Source organism: Schistocerca serialis, chromosome 2, assembly GCF_023864345.2.
Source record: "Schistocerca serialis cubense isolate TAMUIC-IGC-003099 chromosome 2, iqSchSeri2.2, whole genome shotgun sequence".
In the NCBI taxonomy this organism is placed as follows: domain Eukaryota; kingdom Metazoa; phylum Arthropoda; class Insecta; order Orthoptera; family Acrididae; genus Schistocerca; species Schistocerca serialis.
This window is the reverse complement of record NC_064639.1, coordinates 590,410,784-590,433,998: the sequence shown is the minus strand read 5'-3', so window position 1 is coordinate 590,433,998 and position 23,215 is coordinate 590,410,784. Positions and strand designations below refer to the sequence as shown.

The following is a 23,215-nucleotide window of genomic DNA, read 5'->3' as shown; positions in this document are numbered from 1 at the left end:
TAATAATACTTAAAATGTTTTTTTTGGGCAAACTTCCACTTTTTTAAATGTAACAATGCCTATTGACACTAACAGACTAAATGTAGAGTAAATTAGAACGTCAGTGGAGTTCCTTGCAGGACTCTAGTGCAAGTTGTTTACGAGATATAATATTTTGAAAAGTTCCCATAGCGACATCTGTACAGTACCTCTGGTAACACGCACTAAAGAATAACACAAGTCCACACATCAGTTATGTGGATTCTGACCAGTTGACAATCACAGGTTGTGTTCAAAAGCCGGCCGGAGTGACCGAGCGGTTCAAGGCGCTACAGTCTGGAACCGCGTGACTGCTACGGTCGCAGCTTCGAATCCTGCCTCGGGCATGGGTGTGTGTGATGTCCTTAGGTTAGTTAGGTTTAATTAGTTCTAAGTTCTAGGGGACTAATGACCTCAGAAGTTAAGTCCCATAGTGCTCAGAGCCATTTGAACCATTTTTTGTGTTCAAAATGACCACCGGCAGCGGCAATATGTGCTTCCTGTTGGTATGGAACGGCTACGGCACACGTTTTAACATTTCAGCGGAGATGTCCAAGCAGGTTGCAGTTATACATCGTAACACATCATCGGGTGTAGTTGGTATGTCCTTACAAGCAGTGTCTTTCTGCTTTCCCCACAGTAAAAATTCTACGGGCGCCAAACCCGAGGAACGGGCCAGCCAAGGTACAGGTCCTCTGTATTCAGTCCAACGATTTGGAAACAATTCTTGAAGACATGCTGCAGTACTTCGTGCATTATGGGCTGGACAGCAAACATATTGATACCACAGGGTATCTCCTCGTCTGCAGAAGAACACTTTCTAGTATCCGCGGAAGACGGTCTGTTAGAAGGCTGCGATAATTGTGAGCGTTCATTGTTCCGTCTATGAAGAACGGGACTGCGAGCCGATGGTTCACTATCCCACACCACACTTTTACACACAATGGACGCTGACGTTCCATCTGACGACGCCAAAGGAGATTTTCAGCAGACCATTCGTGCATGTTGCTACGGTTTACCTGGTCACGATCGACAAACGTGGCTTCATCATTAAACACAACGCATGATACCTCTGGAGTATCTTGTCTTAATGCCCATGTACTAAGTCAACACGATTTTCATAATCGTTTCCACGCCGCTCTTAATGGAGAGAGATGTGATACTGCAACCTGTGTTGATTAAGAATGCTCAGCACACTTGCCGAACTCACGCCACTTCCTCGTGCGATTGCTCGAGACATAACGTGCGGATCAACTGCAACAGCAGCAAGAATATCAACTTCCCCTTCTTTTGTCGTCTCTTGTTTCCTTCTGTTACGTTGTCTAGGCGTTACACTGCCATTTTCACGTAACTGTTTGAAGAGGTTTATAAATATTTGCGAATGGTAGACGTCTATTGCGATATCTTGCCGTGTACACCTTACAATAAACAACATTCTTCCTACAAACTGTATACACCATGACCATGTCAAATTTTTCTGCATTGGCAGATCCCATCGTAGGCTCACGACCTGCTGCTTGGACTGTCACACACTATCTGATTAGCAATTCGCAACTCGCTCAAAGAATGCAGATGCACACTGTAAGAAAACATAACAAACGTAACAACATTGTACATAGCAACTATACAGATTGAATGCCACAAACAAGTACCAGTGTGGAAACTTTTCAAAGTACCATACCTCGTAACAGACTCGCACTAGTCTACTGTAACGAACACCATTAACATTCTAATTTTCACTATATTCAGTCTGTTAATGTCAATATGCACAGTTACATTTACAAAAATGTATGTTTGCACCAAAAATACGCTTTCTAAGCATTATTACAATCTGTTGATTGGTTAACAATACGAGCCCCTGACTATCAAATTCTGTGCGAACTGCACATCAATAGCACCTTTCATATTTGCGGTGTCAGTTTAAGGGGATTCTTCCTGGATACTCGCGAGTTCCTGGATTTATACATTTCTCCGTAACCCCGAGATCGACCCCTACTAGTCTTTCCATTATTCTGCAAATAATTCGTGCAAGTATTTTGCAATCATGACTTACTAAACTGATAGTTCGATAATATTCACACTAGTCAGCAACTGTCTTCTTTGAAATTAGGATTGTTACATTTTCCTCTCTGATTTTCTTGCGTACCATGAGGAATAAATTTTTTCACCTGTAGTTCTCCGAAGGATCTCAATAATTCTGAGGAAATGTTGTCTACTCTAAGTGTCTTGCTTTGAATTAGATCTTTTAGTGGTCCATCAAATTCTTCTGATGGTATTACATCTTTTATCTCATTTTCATATACTTCCCATCCGTTCCCACTGTATAACTGTTCTATATATCCCGCTGTCTTACAGCCTTCTCTTCTTTGCTTATTACTGATTTGTATTCTGACCTCTTGTACTCATAGACACCACCTTCTCGTTTCCCCAAAGTCATCAAATTTCTTGTAGTTGGTATCTATCTTTCCCACAGACTTGCCGACTCCTACTACTCTCTATTTACCCTCTAGCCATTACTGCTTTGCTGTTTTGTATTTTCTGTCAATCTCAGTTGCATAGACGATTGAATCCCCTCTGGTTTGCTTCATTTGCTGCATTTTTATATTTTCTCTTTACGTCAGTGGAATTCAATATCTCGTGTGTTATCCAAAAATTCCTAGTGAGGTTTATTGTTTCACCTTGTTGTTCCTCGGCTGTCTTCACTATTTCACCTCTCAAAGCTAGGCAACTATCTTCTGCCTTTTTCCTTTTAAACTATTTCAGTTAGTCTGTGCGTAATGCTCCTTTTAAAATCTCTGGTTGCTTCTAGTTGTCCAGGTCACACACTCTCCACTTTCTACAGTTTTACGGTTTATGCACTTTCGGTTTGCAATTTATAAGTTACAATCAATAAAGTGTCGTCAGAGCCCACATCAGCCCGTGGAAATCTCCTTTAAAAAGCTTTGTCTCGCCGTTATGTAAGCTGTTTAAAACCTTCAGATGACTTTCTTTCACGTATACAGCCTTCTTTCATGTTTCTTAACGCCAGTGGCTGTAATTGTTAAATTGTGCCCTGTGCAAAATTCTTCCAGGCGACTTCCCATCTCTTCGTTACCTCTGTTCTTGTCGTCCTATTTTTTCCTTCCTTTTCTATTTCTATCATCGGATTCCAACCCCATCCGAATAAATTTTCGTCTCCCTTACAATGCGATGTCTAGGATGGTTAGATGTGGGCAGTGATTCCCTACCAGAGATGGACGTGGGTGCAGCAGAACAACACAGTTCGTAAGATACAACAAACCTATTACTGCTGTTTATGCACATTCATTTCGTCTTCGATGCTCCTGCTAATTTCGTGTCTTTACTTACAGTTTCTGTGTTGACTTCATCATATAGATATTCAACCACACGTAAAACACCACTTTCACTGTTTGTTTACGCGATATAAAAATTTGTGACAAAGATATTACGACAGTACAGCCAAACAGTAGGGGTACGGTCAGAAGTCATCCATTTTTCGTAGATTACATCCTTTACATCGAGCTGTCACTTATAACTTTTATCGCTAATTCCACTGACTACTTAAATTATCAATTAACCGTCTACATTCTATTTCATACTATTTTGGTGCAAATATTGCAAGGAAGGTGTGAAGAAATTAACATATTTTAAATTTACTATGATTATTTTAGGATCACCTTGCTCGGTTTACAGGCTCCTGTTGACATTTTATTCATGTTTCAATTTAGGTTGCTTTAAGATCTTTGCCTTATGCAAAACCCAATCCTTTTCATTTAGTTGTGCAAAGCTACTTCCTCACATTATAGTAATTAAACACTAGCACCTCACTGAAAAGTAGCAAAACGATGACGAGTGAGCGACAAGAAAATAGCGGTTGTCAATGAGTATGAAGGCGAAAATATTTGCTCAAATCACCTTTTGCATAAAATATGTGTGAATAGAGAAAATGATGACAGTTCAATATGTAAATGGATAACGAAAGAAGGAGAGATACACGCACAACAGGACTGAAAATATAAGTAAAATGACATACGAAATCATACCCACAAATTTTTTCATGACTATTTGACATGCTGCCAAAATGTATAAAATAGAAATTAAATCGTAATCGATAACGTACGTAGATACTGATGTTAGTGAGATAAGCCATGAGATGTAGCCATGTACAATGGAACACCCTCAACGAAGTGTTATAAGCCCTCTGTTGTTCCTGATCTATATTAACAACATAGGAGACAATCTCAGTAGCCGTCTTAGATTGTTTGCAGATAATGCTGTCATTTACCGTCTTGTAAAGTCATCAGATGACCAAAACGAATTTAAAAAGATGTAGATAAGATATCTGTATGGTGCGAAGAGTGGCGATTGACTCTGAATAAAGAAAAGTGTGAAGTTATTCACGTGAGTACTAAAAGAAATCCACTAAATTTAGATTACGCTATTTGTTACACAAATATGAAGGCTGTACATTCAGCTAAATGCTTAGGGATTACAATTACAAATACCCTAAATTGGAACGATCACATAGATAAAGTTATGGGTAGAGCAAACAAAAGACTGCGATTCATTGGCAGAACAATTAGAAGGTGCAACAGGTCTACTAAGGAGACTGCATACACTACGCTTGCAACCATGTTCTGAAGTACTGCAGTTCGATGTGGGATCCACATCAGGTGGGACTGACGAATGACATCGAAAAAGTACAAAGAAGAGCAGCTCGTTTTGTATATCGAGAAATAGGGGAGATAGTGCCATAGACATAAAACGTGAATCGGAGTAGCGATCATTAAAACAAAAGCGTTCTTCGTTGCGATGGTATCTCGTCATGAAATTTCAATCTCCGATTGCGAAAACGTTCTGTTGGCACCCACCTACATAGGGAGAAATGATCATCGCAATAAAATAAGAGAAATCAGGGCTCGCACAGAAAAATTTAAGAGATCGTTTTTCCCATGCGCTGTTCGAGAGTGGAACGGTAGAGAGACAGCTTGAAGGTGGTTCATTGAACCCTCTGCCAGGCACTTTATTGTGAATAGCATAGTGTTCACGTAGATGTAGATGTAGACGTAGACGTAGACTGATATTTTGGGAAACCATATTCTCGTAATATCTTTGTACCATATATTGTTTTTACATAAACAAACAGCGTCAATGATGATTTATGTGTGTGTGAATTTCTGCGTAATGAATGAGCCACAGAATCTGTAAGTATGCACATAAAAGTTATTATTCTCTAACATTAGCGTATAAAGAATTACAGGATTTATACACTCTAAGACGAAAAAAGGACGCACCATGAATGAATTATCCAAACGGGACGTAAACTGGTAGATGTGATGTACATGTGCAGACCAACAAATGAATACAGTTCAAGAAAAATAGGTTAATTTATTCCAGAGAAAGATTTTCCCAAATTGAGCAAGTCAATAAAGTGTTGGTACACCTCTGGCCCCTATCCAAACATTTTTTGGGCTGGTATTGATTGATAGAGTTGTTGCATGTCCTCCTGTGGGATATCATGCCAAATTCTGACTAATTGGCGCTTGAGATCGTCAAAATTCCAGGATGATTGGAAGACCCTGCCTATAATACTCCAAGCGTTCATAGTAGGAGAGATCTGGCGATCTTGCTGGCCAAGGTGGTCTTTTACAAACACGAAGACAAGTAGCATAAACTCTCGCCGTGTTCAGGCGGGCGTTATCTTGATGAAGTGTAAGCTCAGGATGGCTTGCCAACAAGGGCAACAAATCGGGGCGTAGGATACCGCCGACGTATCGTTGTGCTGCAAGGGTGCCGTGGATGACAATCAAGGCATCTCGCTATGAACAGCAATGACGCCCAAGACCATCACTTCTGGTTGTCGCATCGTACAGCGGACGACAGTCGGGTTGGAAAACCACCGCTGTCTGGGGCGTTTTAAGACACGATTTCGTTGGCCGTCGGGGACAAATTCGAAGTGTGACTCATCACCGAAACACTTCCACTCCAGTGAATGAGATTTCAGGCCGAAGAAATGTCTGGAAACGCTCCTGACTGTCGCCTGGCGAACAGTCTGACATCCAGAAGTGGAATTTCATAGGAAGGCGCTTTTCGCTGTTATACGCGGCAACCTTACAGCATAGCGGTAAGTAGACGACATACTAAGCCCCGTATTGTCGCCCTTCATAGCAAGCCGTCCAGGGGTTACATGTTTAGCAAGATAAAACCCGTCCGCCCACGGCGAGAGTTTATACCGCTTGTCTTCGTGTTTATCAAACCCTACCTGGCCATCAAGGTCCCCGCATTTCTAGCCAATTGAGAACGTTTGAAGCATTATGAGCAGGAGCCCCCAACCATCTCGGGATTTTGACTATCTAAAGCGCCATTGGAATAATTTGGCAGTTCTACTGAAACTGTAATGATTTATTGGTCTGTTCATGCACATCACTCTCTCGATTTGAGTCCCATTCGTATAATTCCTTCGTGGTGTATCGATTTTCATTTTTTTATTTTTTTGTCTTAGACTGTATGTCTCGACATTCTCAGTGCAGTAAACCCATAAAGAGACGACTGCAGGACAAATGAACACACATGCATACATCACTTACTATACCAATGTAAGTAGTTGCAGCTGATAATGGGGATAAATTCGTGAAATGCATCGTGCTACGCATGAAGAAACGTAGCTGGTGCAATGTTTTATTATTTAAATCATTGATGGCACAGTTGCAAGGCTTCTATAAAAAAACATTGATTATGACGAATGAACGTAAATATTTTGTGTCTATCTTAACTTCTACAGGGTGTTACAAAAAGGTACAGCCAAACTTTCAGGAAACATTCCTCACACACAAATAAAGAAGAGATGTTATGTGGACATGTGTCCGGAAACGCTTAATTTTCATGTTAGAGCTTATTTTTAGAAAATGGTTCAAATGGCTCTGAGCACTATGGGACTTAACATCTTAGGTCATCAGTCCCCTACAACTTAGAACTACTTAAACCTAACTAACCTAAGGACATCACACACATCCATGCCCGAGGCAGGATTCGAACCAGCGACCGTTGCAGTCCCGCGGTTCTGGACTGCAGCGCCTAGAACCGCACGGCCACCGCGGCCGGCAGAGCATATTTTAGTTTCGTCAGTATGTACCGTACTTCTTCGATTCACCGCCAGTTGGCCCAATTGAAGGAAGGTAATGTTGACTTCGGAGCTTGTGTTGACATGCGACTCATTGCTCTACAGTACTAGCATCAAGCACATCAGTACGTAGCATCAACAGGTTAGTGTTCATCACGAACGTGGTTTTGCAGTCAGTGCAATGTTTACAAATGCGGAGTTGGCAGATGCCCATTTGATGTATGGATTAGCACGGCAATAGCCGTGGCGCGGTACGTTTGTATCGAAACAGATTTCTAGAACGAAGGTGTCCCGACAGGAAGACGTTCGAAGCAATTGATAGGCGTCTTAGGGAGCACGGAACATTCCAGCCTATGACTCGCGACTGGGGAAGACCTAGAACGACGAGGACACCTGCAATGGACGAGGCAATTCTTCGTGCAGTTGACGATAACCCTAATGTCAGCGTCAGAGAAGTTGCTGCTGTACAAGGTAACGTTGACCACGTCACTGTATGGAGAGTGCTACGGGAGAACCAGTTGTTTCCGTACCATATACAGCGTGTGCAGGCACTATCAACAGCTGATTGGCCTCCACGGGTACACTTCTGCGAATGGTTCATCCAACAATGTGTCAATCCTCATTTCAGTGCAAATGTTCTCTTTACGGATGAGGCTTCATTCCAACGTGATCAAATTGTAAATTTTCACAATCAACATGTGTGGGCCGACAAGAATCCGCACGGGACTGTACAATCACGTCATCAACACAGATTTTCTGTGAACGCTTGCGCAGGCATTGTTGGTGATGTCTTGATTGGGCCCCATGCTCTTCCACCTACGCTCAATGGAGCACGTTATCATGATTTCATACGGGATACTCTACCTGTGCTGCTAGAACATGTGCCTTTACAAGTACGACACAACATGTGGCTCATGCACGATGGAGCTCCTGCACATTTCAGTCGAAGTGTTCGTACGCTTCTCAACAACAGATTCGGTGACCGATGGATTGGTAGACGTGGACCAATTCCATGGCCTCCACGCTCTCCTGACCTGACCCTCTTGACTTTCATTTATGGGGGCATTTGAAAGCTCTTGTCTACACAACCCCGGTACCAAATGTAGAGACTCTTCGTGCTCGAATTGTGGACGGCTGTGATACAATACGCCATTCTCCAGGGCTGCATCAGCGCTTCAGGGATTCCATGCGACGGAGGGTGGATGCATGTATCCTCGCTAACGGAGGACATTTTGAACATTTCCTGTAACAAAGTGTTTGATGTCACGCTGGTACGTTCTGTTGCTGTGTGTTTCCATTCCATGATTAATGTGATTTGAAGAGAAGTAATAAAATGAGCTCTAACATGGAAAGTAAGCGTTTCCGGACACATGTCCACATAACATATTTTCTTTATTTGTGTGTGAGGAATGTTTCCTGAAAGCTTGGGCGTACCTTTTTGTAACACCCTGTATAATGCGTTCACCGTCACAGCGGACAACAAACCATCAGAAATAAAAGAAGGCAAAAAACTACATTTTACCCAGTTTACAAGGTGATTAGACCCTGTTACTTGACACAGTTAAACAGCCCCCCCCCCCTTTATCAGGACATTTTTCAACACGTCTTCCAGTGGATGCAGAACGGAAACTAGCTTATTGTGCCCTGTTTTGATTCATTCTCATTACATGCGTGGTCTGATAGTTTTGCATGATGCTGTATTGCAAGTGGGAACGTCAGGTCTGCTATCTGAAACTGGGATCCATCTTTAGTTATCGTCGTTTCTGTGGCGCCTTGGCGGAGTGCAATTATTATGGAAGGCATTTTTGAAAAATATTATATCTTGTGTGCTGTGTCCCAATCATATTTGTTAGTAAATGATGTCACAGCTAAAACATTTCAATTACTTAATAAACTGTTCTAATTTACTGCCGTCGATACAGACCTTCGATGTAAAGATGATTTATCCTTAGAATTTCAGGTTTCTGCTATCGAGGTTTTACAATTATATTTCATAGAAATTGTGTGTGGCACTTGAAAGAAATTGGCCGTCTGTAGCTGCCAATATTGTATAGTAATCGGCGATTTCACTACGTAAAAATAAATTTCCGATCCATAAGATAGAAGTTACCAAAAATGTACAGGTGCTTCGCTGTATTAATAGCCAACGATATTGATGATGATAACAAACGATAGTAATAAAGCATGAAATTACATAAGGAATTAGTCTGTGATTGGTATGTTCGAATTATACGGAAACAACTTAGATAATATCTGCAATATTCTTGCAGATTAACTGCTAGATGATCTGGTGGTGAAATTATACATAACAGCAAATCGTAATACAAATAATATTACTTGCCGTCTTTCAAAGCCAGGCACTTCCTGCGACACCGAGCGAGGTGGCGCTGTGGTTAGCACACTGGACTCGCATTCGGGAGGACGACGGTTCAGTCCCGCGTCCGGCCATCCTGGTTTAGGTTTTCCGTGATTTCCCTAAAATCGCTCTAGGCAAATGCTGGGATGGTTCCTTTGAAAGGGCACGGCCGACATCCTTCTCTAATCCGATGAGACCGATGACCTCGCAATTTGGTCTCTTTCTCCAAACATCCCATCAACTTTCTGCGACAGCTTGAAAAATATGAAATGTATATTTCAATTCACTTTGTGGACAAATCCAATGTATCATTAGCTGAAAGGTTTCGTTAAAAGTGTTTTACGTTTCCATCCTCGAAACAGAGCATGATATATCGTATACGAAACTTGATGCGACCATTATTAAGCACCCATTCATTTGAAAGTATGATATATGCTGGGCCGTCAGTTGGTTCTTTGAAAGCCACTGCTTCGATAACATCTAATATCTTGTCCACTGGACAAAATACGGGTATTAAACTACTAATAAGCAGGTAACTGGTAATGTTGAATTATTATAACATTTACCCATTACTTCTGGGCAACTCAGCCGACTGTTACCTTAAGCTATAATGAACCCATAGCCCTGGCGGAAGCAAATGTCGTTGAGAGTGGTTTCTACCAAACAGAAAATCAACAGTGCGGTGTCTTTATTTTATACGTTCTGTGTTCAGTTACCTATGTCGTCTGCGAATCTTGTTGCTATGTGTGTACTTTGAATTAGTAACTGTTCCTTGCTCTATCAGAACGGAAGGCCGGCCGGAGTGGCCGAGCGGTTCTAGGCACTACAGTCTGGAGCTGCGCGACCGCTACGTCGCAGGTTCAAATCCTGCCTCGGGCATGGGTGGGTGTGATGTCCTTTGTCCTTAGGCTAGTTAGGTTTAACTGGTTTTATGTTCTAGGGGATTGATGACCTCAGAAGTTAATTGGCTGCGATAAAAGATGTAGCCCCATCCCTAACCGTCTTCTTAACACCGAAATGTTTTCCTTGATTTTGTTTCCGAGAATAGTTACCTGTGAGTTAAACCTTCTGAAAACTCTATCTGTTTGTTTTAAAGGTGAACGCAACTTGAACCTCGACGAGGTGGATCCAGGCTACCACGGGAGTTCGGGTCCTATGGCGGTGCAGTTCTTCCCACACGCGCCGCCCATGACGGAGGCGATCATACAGGCGGGTGAAGCAATGGGCTACCGGAGGGGCGACCTCAACGGCTTCAACATGACGGGCATCAACCGCGCCCAGATGATGGTTCTGGACGGCCTGCGGGACGAGCCCAGCCGTTGCTTCCTGCGTTCGGCGGGACGCGCTCCGGGAAGTGGTCTGCGAGTCGTAATCAACGCTCACGTCACCAAAGTGCTGATCGACCCTGCCACACGCACAGCGTATGGAGTCCAGTTCGTCGACAGCGCCGGTCAGCTGAAGGAGGCGAGGGCGCTGAGGGAGGTCATCCTGTCTGCTGGCGCAATCGGATCTCCGCACCTCCTCCTGTTGTCTGGTGTGGGGCCCAAAGAGCACCTGCGCCAGTTCGGTGTCCCGGTGGTTCTGGACCTGCCCGGCGTCGGAAGGAACCTGCACAATCAGGTATCGGTCGCAGTGCCCTTCCTCACGGATGAGCCCTTCACGAGATGCCTTTCCAACAAGAGCGTCCAGGACTTCTTGCGGTACCGAAACGGGACGCTGGCGAGCACTGGCCTGACGCAGGTGACCGGCTTCTTCTTGAGCAAGTACGCATCCAACGGCGTGCCGGACATCCAAGTCTTCTTTGACGGCTACAACTGCCGCTGCTCGAAAACGGGAGCGGACGGAGAGTGCGAGGCGGGTGACTCGGGCAAGTGCGGTCCTCGCGTCGTGAGGGCGCGACCCACCAACCTGTTCCCGCGGAGCCGCGGGCACGTGCGCCTGACGAGCGCAGATCCTCTGCAGCCGCCAGAGCTGCAGCCCAACTACCTTCGCGAGAAACGCGACATGGACGTGATGATCGACGGCATCCGTCTCGTACAGCGCATGGCTAAGACTCCCCCACTGAAGAAGCTCGGCTTCCGTCTGGACACCAAGCCTTCGAAGGGATGTGAGAAGGTCCCCTTCGATTCGGACGAGTACTGGCGGTGTGTGGTGCGAACGGCGACCGGTCCCGAGCACCACCAGGCCGGGACCTGCAAGATGGGCCCGCCGCACGACCCAATGGCTGTCGTGGACGAGCGACTGAGGGTGCGTGGCATACGAGCATTGCGCGTAGCCGACGCGTCTGTTTTCCCTGTGGTTCCCAACAGCAACCCAACGGCCGCCATCGTAATGACTGGCGAGAAACTGGCCGACATGGTTCTCCAGGACACAGTCGCCCACACTGGTGGCCTGGCATCACGCTCCGGTGTCGTACCTACCAGAACCCACCACGGTTTTGCAGTGCGTTCCCCAGCCCTTTACCAGTTCCACGCTTTCTACGGCTAGACGCCAGTAATGTGCTCATCTCAGCACTTCGCTGTGGACTATCTTTCATCCAATACATCAATTATTTCACTGGCATACATTACAGCAAAGTCTTTTCGTAATGTCTGCACCATAAATGTTGATAGTATTCCAGTCAAAAAATGAGCCGAATAACTACCAGACAATTAATCACAGAAATCATAATTCATTCACAGATACGCATCTCATATGTATGCGTCTGCCACACATATCTTATGTATGCGTGTGTTTCCAAGAAAGTCCTGTCACAGCAATAACGGGGATTTTTGCCATTCACCCCTCATAACCTGCTATAGGAGCAACACAAAGACAGCTAGAGATGCACAAAGCGTCTAAATATACATTTACACAAAGCAAATATAATGCAGCTAAGATTTACGCGAAACGTAAATTTCTTTCCACTTATTGCATCAGTCACAAAGCACCAGTCAGACGGTTCAGTAATAAATGTAATACGTTTAGCGCCTAAATCATGGATCAAATGTCACAAACATTTGTTCGACTCATTTATTTATTGGAAAAGGAGAACACATAATATTAAATATTTTGCATTAGCGTGATATTTACAAAAAACAATAGAAAACACAATGTCAGAAGAAGATATTCCTTACTTCTTTTCGTGCAGTAATTCGCAGCCACCACGGAATAGTTATTCACACAATTACAAAATTATTTACCTACAGCAGTGTACCTGGTTGACTGACAAAAGTGGCATTCCTATTTTATACTCCATACGTATTAGTTGAAGCAGTATTAAAATATAATGTATTAACAGTAATAAAATGAATTTTGATTGGTGTGAAAGGTGCAAATAAATTATTTTTGTATTACGTACCTTCACTCCTTCTTACTAATTACAATAATTAAATTACACCTAAAACCTCCGTCCCTCAACAAATAGAAGTAGAGTACCACTCTGCATCCAAAATACAATGTGTCCTTTGCAGCATTTGTCTGTCTGAATAATGGAATTCAGTACTGTTCTCAATGAAGTAATGAATACTGTTTAGTAAACTGTTGATAAAATATTGAAAAAATAAGAATACTTGAATTGTTTTATGTATTAAGTCTGCAAATATGGTGACGTGTTGCCTGTTGGCTATCATCTCTGGATCTTCAGCCTATGAACGTTTCACAATTTGTTTCCCATTTCTACAGCACAAGGGACAGGCACTGTAAAAGATTCAACCTCCATTGCTGGTGGCACTCCCCACTTGCAATGCAGAGGGAATCTTTGACAATGCCTGTCTTCTCGTGCTGGTGAAACGGAAGATAAGTAATTAAACAAAAGCCGTCTGAAGATACAAGACAATAGCTGACAGGGAATACGTCAACAGGTGGCAACGAGATCCTCAACAATTTCTTGCAGCTATGTTCTTTAATCAGATGTATGAAGAGAAATAAACACTTCAGTATTCAAATTAATTTACAGATTCATAGTAATTAATTTTTTTGGGAACACTTTTCTCACGACAGCAAAAAATACCTGTCGCCCTTCCGCGTATGGTGATATCTACGGAGAGCGAACTGTGTCAGGTTGAAAATATTATACTTTTTTGGAAATTTGTGGTGTGGTCTTATGGGACCAAACTTCTGAGGTCTGCTGTCCCTAAGCTTACACACTACTTAATCTAACTTAAACTAACTTACGCTAAGGACCACACACACACACACACACACACACACACACACACACACACACACACACCCGAAGGAGGACTCGAATCTCCGACGGGGGGAGCCGTGCGGACCGTGACAAGGCGCCCGAAGACCGCGCGGCAACCCCTCGCAGCGGAAAATACTGTAGTATGTACTATTTGAGAAAAGTAATATAAACTAATGTACTTTTAATCCTCAAAAATTTTCTGCTCAAAACCATGTCACCTAAGCTATAAAATTACAATTGACTACTGTAATGTAGGGGCGATTCTATATCTGTATGAAACAAGAAGCAGGAGACATTTATCAGGTAAAAAAAATCATCTAATGACACTATTTCGCTGGAAGATCCCTGGAGATTGTTCATCTATCGTATTGGAAAAGTCTTCTGTCACCCACACTGTTCTTCACTGTAAGTGAATACGGTGTATCACCTACAACTATTCTAATGCAGATGAATGCTACACGCGCGGTGGGACACACTGTCATGTTCGCAGTGATGATGGAAGGTGAAACCTGACCATTTGAGAGCAAGCAAAGACGACAATTACCAAGCTCAGTCAGTTTGCCATGGCCATTCGATGTCTCCGAGTAGTGAGGATTTCAAAGCCATAAATGTACACTTGTTGGTGAAGCAGCTAAAACAAAAATGAGTAGTGTTTTGTAGGCGAATAGTGACACGTTCCACAACACATGGGAAAATGGTGCACATTTCTGAATCGTGTCGCGAACCCCAATTGGAATTTATTTACCTCTCGGATTTTACCTCTTTAAGAGATTGTTATTACATCCTCTGGTGTTCAGTGAAAACTACTGAAGTGCGCGCACTGAGTCTCTTCAAAATCGAACAACTTATATTCTTTGAGTGTTAGGAAATATTTCATTAATTTTTCCCTTCTGCAAAGGAATATTTACAAGAAGGCCAAAACTAGCACGTTCTCACAGTGCAGTTGGAATATCATTAACTTACGAATCTACAGTCCTATGACAGAATGCTGTGGTACACTACGTTTCCACTCTTCATATTCGGAACGTCTACTTACATGTGATGGACATGGATTGATATACATGGCTTACTGTTATAATGAGACGATATTCATAACGTTGCTTTCTCGACTGTGTGTATCTGTACTAATAGTAAATCCGAAAAACCGCCGTGTCTGCCTGTTTGAACATGCTAACCTCCAAAACTACTAGACGAATTTTCATGGCGTTTTCACAGATGACTTGGGCGTAGTTTCTGTCAGCTTATAGGCATTATTTCGTCAAAATCTGACGACAAAAAACCGAAATTTTAAGTTTTAGTAGTCTACTCAGCTTAGCAGTTCGGATGTTTGCATGATATGAAACCGTGGTGCTGATTCTTTCGGACATGTCCGAAAGAACGGACACCACGCACTCATATAATTTATTCCTCTCCGGGGGGAATATACAATTAGCGATCGCGGACATGGACAGGGCCTGTGGTTAGGTGGCGCTAGGTTCGAATGTGGCTCAGCCGGGCAGTGTGCCGAGATAGTGCGCATCTGTGATAAACACTGTGTTTGAATGGCTCAGTTTCGCCGAGCGGGATGGTTCTTGTTTATTTCACTTGCCGCAGCGTCGCTTGTGTGAACTTTCCCTCGTTAGTGTTGTTCTGTCTGCCGAGTGAGTCGTAACGCCTCCGCTCCGCCTTTGCTTTCTGTCTGTATTCGTCTACTTGCAGCGGCGTCGGCCGCTCCGCTATGGCTGCCATGGTTTCCAGGTGTATTCCACGAGAAGGTACTGTGAACTTTACTTTTAATAAAACAACGCTACACGTGCAGCCAAGGTCTCTAAAAATCCACGATTGGCTTGTCAACACAATTCATGTGGTCCACACCGCTTATTTTGATGCAGGCAAGTAAGTGTTTTATGTGAAATTTATAGATCCCCTTCACGTTGAAAGATTAATATCGCGACATTGTTCTCAAGTCCCCTTCAAGCATCGCGATAATTCCGTTAATATGGTGTAACTCGCAGATGCTGAAGTCGAATATACCAATGTTAGAGTGTTCAACCTCCTGCCGGAAGTTGATGACAACTTTCTGAAGGACATATTGGCTCCTTATAGTAACATGAAAAACGTCCGTCATGAACGCTGATCTACTCAATACAGTTTACAGTGTTATAGTGGAATTCGTTCCGTGGAAATTCATGTCAAACGCAATATTCCATCACATTTACTAGTGTGTGGTTACGCGTCCGTGTCATATATACTGGTCAAGAGGGAACCAGCTTCCTATGTAATGAAAGTGGACACGTTCAGTCTAATTATCCGCGGAGGATTTTTGTATTAAAGCCGTTATTAGTGCAGCGTCGCAAATTGACGGTTGCTGATCTTGTTCCTTCTACTCCCGCCGTCGGATCTGCTTCTGCTTCTGATTATAATGAACAAACAGTCAGATCTGATATCGTGTCAATGAATTTCCGCCTTTACCTCCGCGACAGGTTCAGAATCCTACTGGCCCCAGGATAGAACTTATAACGGCGACTAACAAGAGACGTCGCTCTCAGGATGGTGATGGTGAGGATTTGGCTGTGCCTTCTGCGCCAACTCCTGCGCATCGATTGTGTCCTATGCTCCTCTCTATGCTACGATTCCACCCGTCCGTGGTACGGTGAGTGGCGAAGAAGTTATCTCCAGCATCCCTCCTGCTCGCGAGGTGGCTCTTTTTGAGCTACCTGTGTGTGGAGCGGAGTCCCCCCCCCCCCCCCTCTTAGTCTTTGTGTCCACCTGTAAGTAGGCTGTTTAGGTTTTTATGTTGGTAACCCCATGTAGCGCTCTGTATGAAAATCACTGACTGTGCTGTGTGCAGTCTGTGACTGGTTTGCATTGGTGGAATTTGCTATTGTAGTGTTGGGCAGTTGGCTGTTAACAGCGCGTAGCGTTGCGCAGTTGGAGGTGAGCCGCCAGCAGTGGTGGATGTGGGGAGAGAGATAGCGGAGTTTTGAAAGCGGATGATCTGGACGTGTGTCCATCAGAGACAGTAAATTTGTAAGACTGGATGTCATGAACTGATATATATATATATATATATTATGACTTTTGAATACTATTAAGGTAAATACATTGTTTGTTCTCTATCAAAATCTTTCATTTGCTAACTATGCCTATCAGTAGTTAGTGACTTCAGTAGTTAGAATCTATTATTTAGTTGGCAGTAGTGGCGCTCGCTGTATTGCAGTAGTTCGAGTAACGAAGACTTTTGTGAGGTAAGTGATTCATGAAAGGTATAGGTTATTGTTAGTCAGGGCCATTCTTTTGTAGGGATTTTTGAAAGTCAAATTGCGTTGCGCTAAAAATATTGTGTGTCAGTTTAGTGTCGATCAGAATAAGTAAAGAGCGAAATGTCTGAGTACGTTCAGTTTTGCTCAGCTGTTTAAAACTCAAATAACGTAAGGGGTTTACCAGCACAGTAATTCATAAATTTTTCTAAGAGGACGTTTCACTCCGTTGCAGTCTGAGGCCATGCCATGTCTTCCTGTTCCTTCGTCTTCAGCTGCCGACGGTTTCCTGCATTTTCCGCCTACTTCAACTCCCGCTGAGAATAAAATTAGCGGCCCAGTATAGGTAGTTCCACAGAATGCTTCCGCCTTAGTGACAGGACCTGCATTACATGACCCTAGTTATGGGGCGAAAGGAAGATGTGCCTATGACACACCTCCGTCTGCAAAGGCCGCCACCCAACGTAGCCGACAGAAACAGCGTATACAGCCTGACCGTGTGGTGGCACATCAAAAATCTAAGAAAAGAGGTTGCGATGACGGGGGTTCTGGTCCCCCGATGTCTGATTCCTCTGTGGATTCCGCAATGGACCTTGACTCTCAGTTGTCTACCTAATTCTACTCGGAGGATGCGTACATCGCTTTCCAGCTGTGATCAATGACCCAACCCTACACGTTCCTTTCCTTAAACATTAATCGTATGGAATCATAACTGTGATTGGCTTCGCTTTGTCAGTTGATTTATGCTTCATGTGCTGACGTAGTTTTCTTACAGGAGGTGTTATTTAGTAATTTCTCCTTAGCTGGTTTAAGTATAGTCTTTAATATAGCACCCGAATATTCTACAGGGGTCGCCTTATTCCTTCGCGAAGGCATTCTTGTTGCTGAGGTGGAAATGTTAGATTCTGGAAGGGGCATAGGTCGTCAACATTTTAATCTTACCTTGGTTCTTTTATATGCCCCTTCTGGTACTGGTCGCGCAGTAGATTATTCGCGCTTTTGTAAAGAGGATACTGTTTATCTGTTGCGTAAGAGTCCTCCGGGTGTTCTGTTGGGTGGTGATTTTAAGTCTATTACGTCCTGCAGATCAGTCTCCTAATTTAAATTTCTCTGGTGAATTACATGAATTGGTCCGCTCCTTACGCCTAAAAAACGTCTGGATATGTCAATAGCCGACGTTAGTTATATTTACCCACTTTACTGTGACTTCAAGTAGCGGGTTAGATAGGTTTTACTTATCAGATTGCCTGAGCGATAGTATTCTTAATGTTGAAGACATCCCAGCTTCCTTTACGGATCACTGTGCTGTGGCCACAACTCTCAATCTTAAACGGCAACCAGTCAAATTGTTTCGCCCTCCGTGGATGTTAAACGTCACTCACCTAGCTGACCCCTCTCTCGATGACGTGATGCGACTCGTGTGGGAGCGTACTCCGCGGTCCACTGGAAAATAATCTTCCACCCTTGGCTGGTGGGCACAGCTAGCAAAACCGAGGCTCAGGGAAACTTTGATACTTTTCTGTGCTGCCAAAGCGCGAGACTTTCGGAGAACTAATGAATATTACTATTCCATCCTGCGTGAACGTTATGCTGCTTCGGATCACGCCCCTCTGCGAATTGCGGATGTTAGGCGTGTAAACGCAAAATTGTTCACCTTGAAGAGAATACAAATGCAAGGTTTGAAAATCCGATCGAAGCTGCGTTCGTTGGTTACGGAATAACTGACTTCATTTTCTCATTTACTTCGGCATCAGACCCGCCGCCGACGCGCTTGTTATAATTCTCTCATGACAAATGATGGACGTCTCGTAACGGCGCAAGCCAATACAGTGCGTATCTTACACCAGTACTATGCAGACATCTACGACATCGATCAGTACAATGAAACCTTGTTTGACCCACTTGTCACCATCTTGGATACGACAATTACATCTGAACATATTGCAACGCTCTTAGCTGCCTTTCAGACTGAGGAAGTTTGCGGGATCGCCTTCTCAAAAGTTCCCGGTTGTAGATAGACCTCCCAAGGAATTTTTCGTGCGCTTTTGGCCTTTGTTGGGTGCTACCTTTACCTCCGTTTTGAATGAAGTGTTACAGGGAATAGTAGCGCCGACCTCGTTCAAAGTGGGAAAAATTGTTTTAATCACGAAAGGCACTGGACCGGCTGCCCCTTATAGCTTTCGCCCACTTACTATGTTAAACTTTGATTATAAGACTGTAGCGCGGGCAGTTAGTAGTAGAATTTCGGCTCTGATGGAAACGATTGTTGCAAAATATCAGAGCTGCTTACCTGGTCGTACCGTTCTTACCCCTATAGTCGAGTGTCGTAACGTTATTTCGGTTGCTGCCGTAACGTCCGTCCCTTGCTCTCTTGGATTTCTAGACTTCGATAAGGCATTTGATCGTGTTAATCACGACTTTCTGCTTCAACTTCTGGATGCAGTTGGTTTCACTGTCAACACACAGCGAGTGCTCTCAAATTTGTTTACGGGTATTTCGGCTTCGGTGGTTGTTAATGACCAACTGACGTCCGAATAAATATCCGTAGGTGAGTGCCTCAAGGAAGCCCGCTGTAATGACTGTGTTGTCTCTGGTGCCCCTACTTCGGATGCTAGCATCCCAGCTGACGGGTTGGACGCTTTCCGGCAGGACTATAGCTGTTCGTGCATATGCGGATGACGTGATGGTTCTACTTCGCAGTCCTGCTGACGTACTTCGACTGAAAGCTGTAATCGATTATTTTTGTCGGAGTTCAGGCGCAAAACTTAATGAAGGTAAATGCAAGCTTCTTTGCTTACGAGGTTTCGATGACACGGTTGCCCATGGGCTACTGCAGTGGATCGGCGTACGTCTCTCGGTATCATCATCGATAGTTGTCCACTCAAAATGGCGGCGCTCAACTGGAAGTCTGTTGCGGAAAAAAATTCAGGGAGCGATACTAGAACATGAAAGGCGTTCTCTTACTCTGCTCCAGAAAGTCCTAATACAGGATACATATGTCTTATGCAAATCTTACTACGTGGTCCAAGTTTATCCGCTTCCCTCGATGATGTCGAAGAAACTACAACTGTCTGGTGGTCGTTTCTTATGGAAAAGACATATAATTCGCTTACGGTATGAGGTGGTCACGAAGCCTCGTTCCTTTGGGGGCTTGGGACTGGCTGACATACGAAGGATGACGCAGATACTACATGTGCGACGTACTGTTTTGATAACTCAAGAAACTCACACATTCAAGTCTCGTTTATTTCTCTGTGTCCGTCCTGCTGGTCTTGATCCCCTAGTGATTTTGTTCGCATAAATTATAAGTTAAAACACATTCGTGACTTCTAACTTGTAGTGAACTATTTAGAGGCTGAAATTTTATGGAAACCCGCCCTTGCCATGGGAAGCAGTCCCTTGCCCGAACCTCGTTGAAAGAGAATCGTCGAAAACAACCTGGACAACAGTTTGGTTCAATATCAGTCTCCCGATTTTGCCAATGCGCGTAGCGTCGTCGTGATATAAGGCAGTAAATAAGTTAACGAGCGACTTTTCCGTATTGAGCTAAGTGACACGGATTTATGTAGTCGTTGTAAGTCTCCAGATACGGTACATCACTATACTTGTGGAGGTCATATGGCAAACTGGTCTTGGATCAGGACACAATTGGCCTTCCTTACTTGATCTTCTGAGGCTGCATACACTACGGACATCATATTGCACCCGGATTCTTCTTTCCACGGTCAGAAACACATATCGTTATGTGGTTGCTGGGACACTTCGTTCGTTATGTTGTAGAAGGCGAGGGGGAAGATCACATGAGTTTCATGCCGTACATAATCACTGCTTATTGGACATGCTTGCGAATGCCTCGATATCGAAACCTCTTCGCCAACATGTTGGATCTTGTTTCCCGTCGGCAAGGTGTTGGTTAATTTTTCTGATAGTAGTTTTCCTTTGTTATGTATGTTCCCATCAGATTTGCTTCAATTTGTCCTCTTGGTTTCCCTGTTCGTTGTGTTTTGTATATTGACCAAGCATCGCTCCAGTTCTATTGCAAAATGCGTATAGAGAAAGTATAGATACAAATGAGCATCTACAATCCTTGTAATGAAATTGGGATTTTTCTTAGTTTGTAGTTTCAAATGAATCTGGTTTCCTTTTCTTTCTGCTTTTAGATTCTATTACAAACTATAAAAATAAATAAAAAACACAAAATAACAAAAAATTACAAAATTACGAAAAACCCATATAAAAATAATTGTTGATACGTATCACGTGAGTTTGGTGGTGGTTTGTCGGCTATGTTCTCGGTTTTTTAATTGTTATTTTTAAAAAGGAAAAAAAATGGGGCAGTGGTTAACGCAACTGCCTAGCAAGCTGGAGATCCCGGGTTCGAGTCCCGTTCCCGCTGGTCCAGATTCGGGAGAAAATCCCCATGCAGCTCACCAGCTCACATCACCAGTTCTTTCCCTTTCTTTTCTCCCCTTCCACCTATAGTTTACATAATCGGATGTTTACCTTACTGATGGTGTAGTGCACCTAGGGGCTAGTGGACGCCGCTGTTAGTTTCGTAGTATACCAGAGAACCAACAGATAGGGCTGGTAGCTTTTATTTTATTTTATTTATTTATTTTTACATCGGTGTCAGAACTGTCTTCGGAAGTTTACGTCAGTGATAGAATTAAGTGCCCAATCTTATCTTCACGAATACAAACTGACACTGAATTTAATTGGTTACTATATACGAATTTACTGACTTCACTTTCTGCATTTAAAGCTTCACGAAATTGTTTCGCTCCTTTCGATAGGCTACTTTTATAATTGATTTATTGTCTAGGAAAGACGAATTTATAAACAAGGTGATGGTGTAAGTGTGCCGTTTTTACCGATGGAGGTACCGAACCCCAAAAGGCGATGGTTTTGAAAACGTCCTTCTTTGTCTTCCGTTGTGAAGCATGGTTTAAAGCTAGCTACGTAACATTTTTATATTGTGAATATAGATGCGATACTGTTAATCACAGTATCTTACAGAAAAAATTTCGGAATTACCTTAAACGACTGAGCATACGGAACAATCTTTGGGAAGAGAATAATGTTATTTGACCTCCAGAGAATGAAACATGGCAGCCGTTAGCTGCCGTGCCTGTGGCCTCCCTAGACTGCTGCAGTTCATTGAATCTCTGAGGCACATGTTCAGTAAGTCCCATTATGAAAGAGAGCATCCAGGGTCGTGTAACTAGTAAAGTTATTCATTAATAAGTAGAAGCAACCACTGCTGCCAAATTATGCAACGTGTAGGATAGTTATAATTAAACTGTCGCAGATTGAACAAGTGTAAACGGAAAACTATTTAGCGTTTGGGCACTCAACTTAATAGGAATAATGTTGAGACTGTACACGGCAGGGTTTGCGTTGTTAGTAGTATTAGTGTCATGACCTCACATTACGCTCCTGTAGCGGTACGGCGATGTCGGTTTGGTACCGACGTAGGGTCGAAACAAAAGCATCAGTGTGTATTACAGCTGCAGACAGCATTATCACAACGGCAGCTACAGCGGTGTTGCTCCTTGCGAGTGTCGACGTATTAAAAGAATTGGGGTTGTCAGCCTCAGTAGCTGGGCGGTAGCGCGGCGGATTGCGAAGCGAGTGGGCCTGGGTTCGATTCCAGTCAGCGTCGGCTAATCAGATGGTTGACTAGAAACGTCACGAAGAGACCAATGGCGGAATGCACCACAAATTGTTGAAGAAGTTACTGTTTCCATGGCTGAGAATGCTGCACGCAACGTGCGATCTTCGAGCAGTCCACGAGCTGTGTCACGACACCTGAACATGCCATGGTCCAGTGTTGTTTCGGACAGCGGTAGTGCAGTCTGTAGAGCGGCTACTGGCTGTCGCGGGTACAGATGGTCACCACATCGAGCAGCGTCTCTAAACTGGAACGTAAACATGGTACACAGCTAACAAGTATTACCCTTTTACGTCGAAATCAAAATGTGTTTCTTTCAAAGGCTTATTCGTTATTTTTGTTGCGCACGTCGTTACAATTGTTTCCACAAAGTTTCATTGTCCTTCGATCACCTCATTAGTCATGGGGACCATGTCAAACAGCCAAAGTTTAATTGTAACCACGCTGTATACTAACAAAAAATTATGACTAGTGCTGATCTACTGACACTCAGAATTATGGACACTAGTTCTAGATCACTTTATGTACAGTTACGTATATTAGGAAGAAAAAGGTACTATTCTTCGTCCTGTAGATACTACACAAGTACTGTTGTCATTTTTCACTTCAAACAAGGCATTCATGTAACTTAACACGGGGC

General features: G+C 43.4%; 1 protein-coding gene across 1 annotated transcript in view; it reads left to right on the top strand.

Annotated features, from left to right (window-relative positions):
- Window positions 1–12,580, top strand: part of LOC126457614 (glucose dehydrogenase [FAD, quinone]-like) — a 223,855-nt gene extending 211,275 nt beyond the window's left edge. Inside the window, exon 5 of the mRNA XM_050094069.1 lies at window positions 10,591–12,580. Within this exon, the coding sequence (XP_049950026.1) occupies window positions 10,591–11,981 (1,391 nt within the window). The 3' untranslated portion in view covers window positions 11,982–12,580. The remainder of the gene's footprint in view (window positions 1–10,590) is intronic.
- The last annotated feature ends 10,635 nt before the right edge of the window (window positions 12,581–23,215 follow it).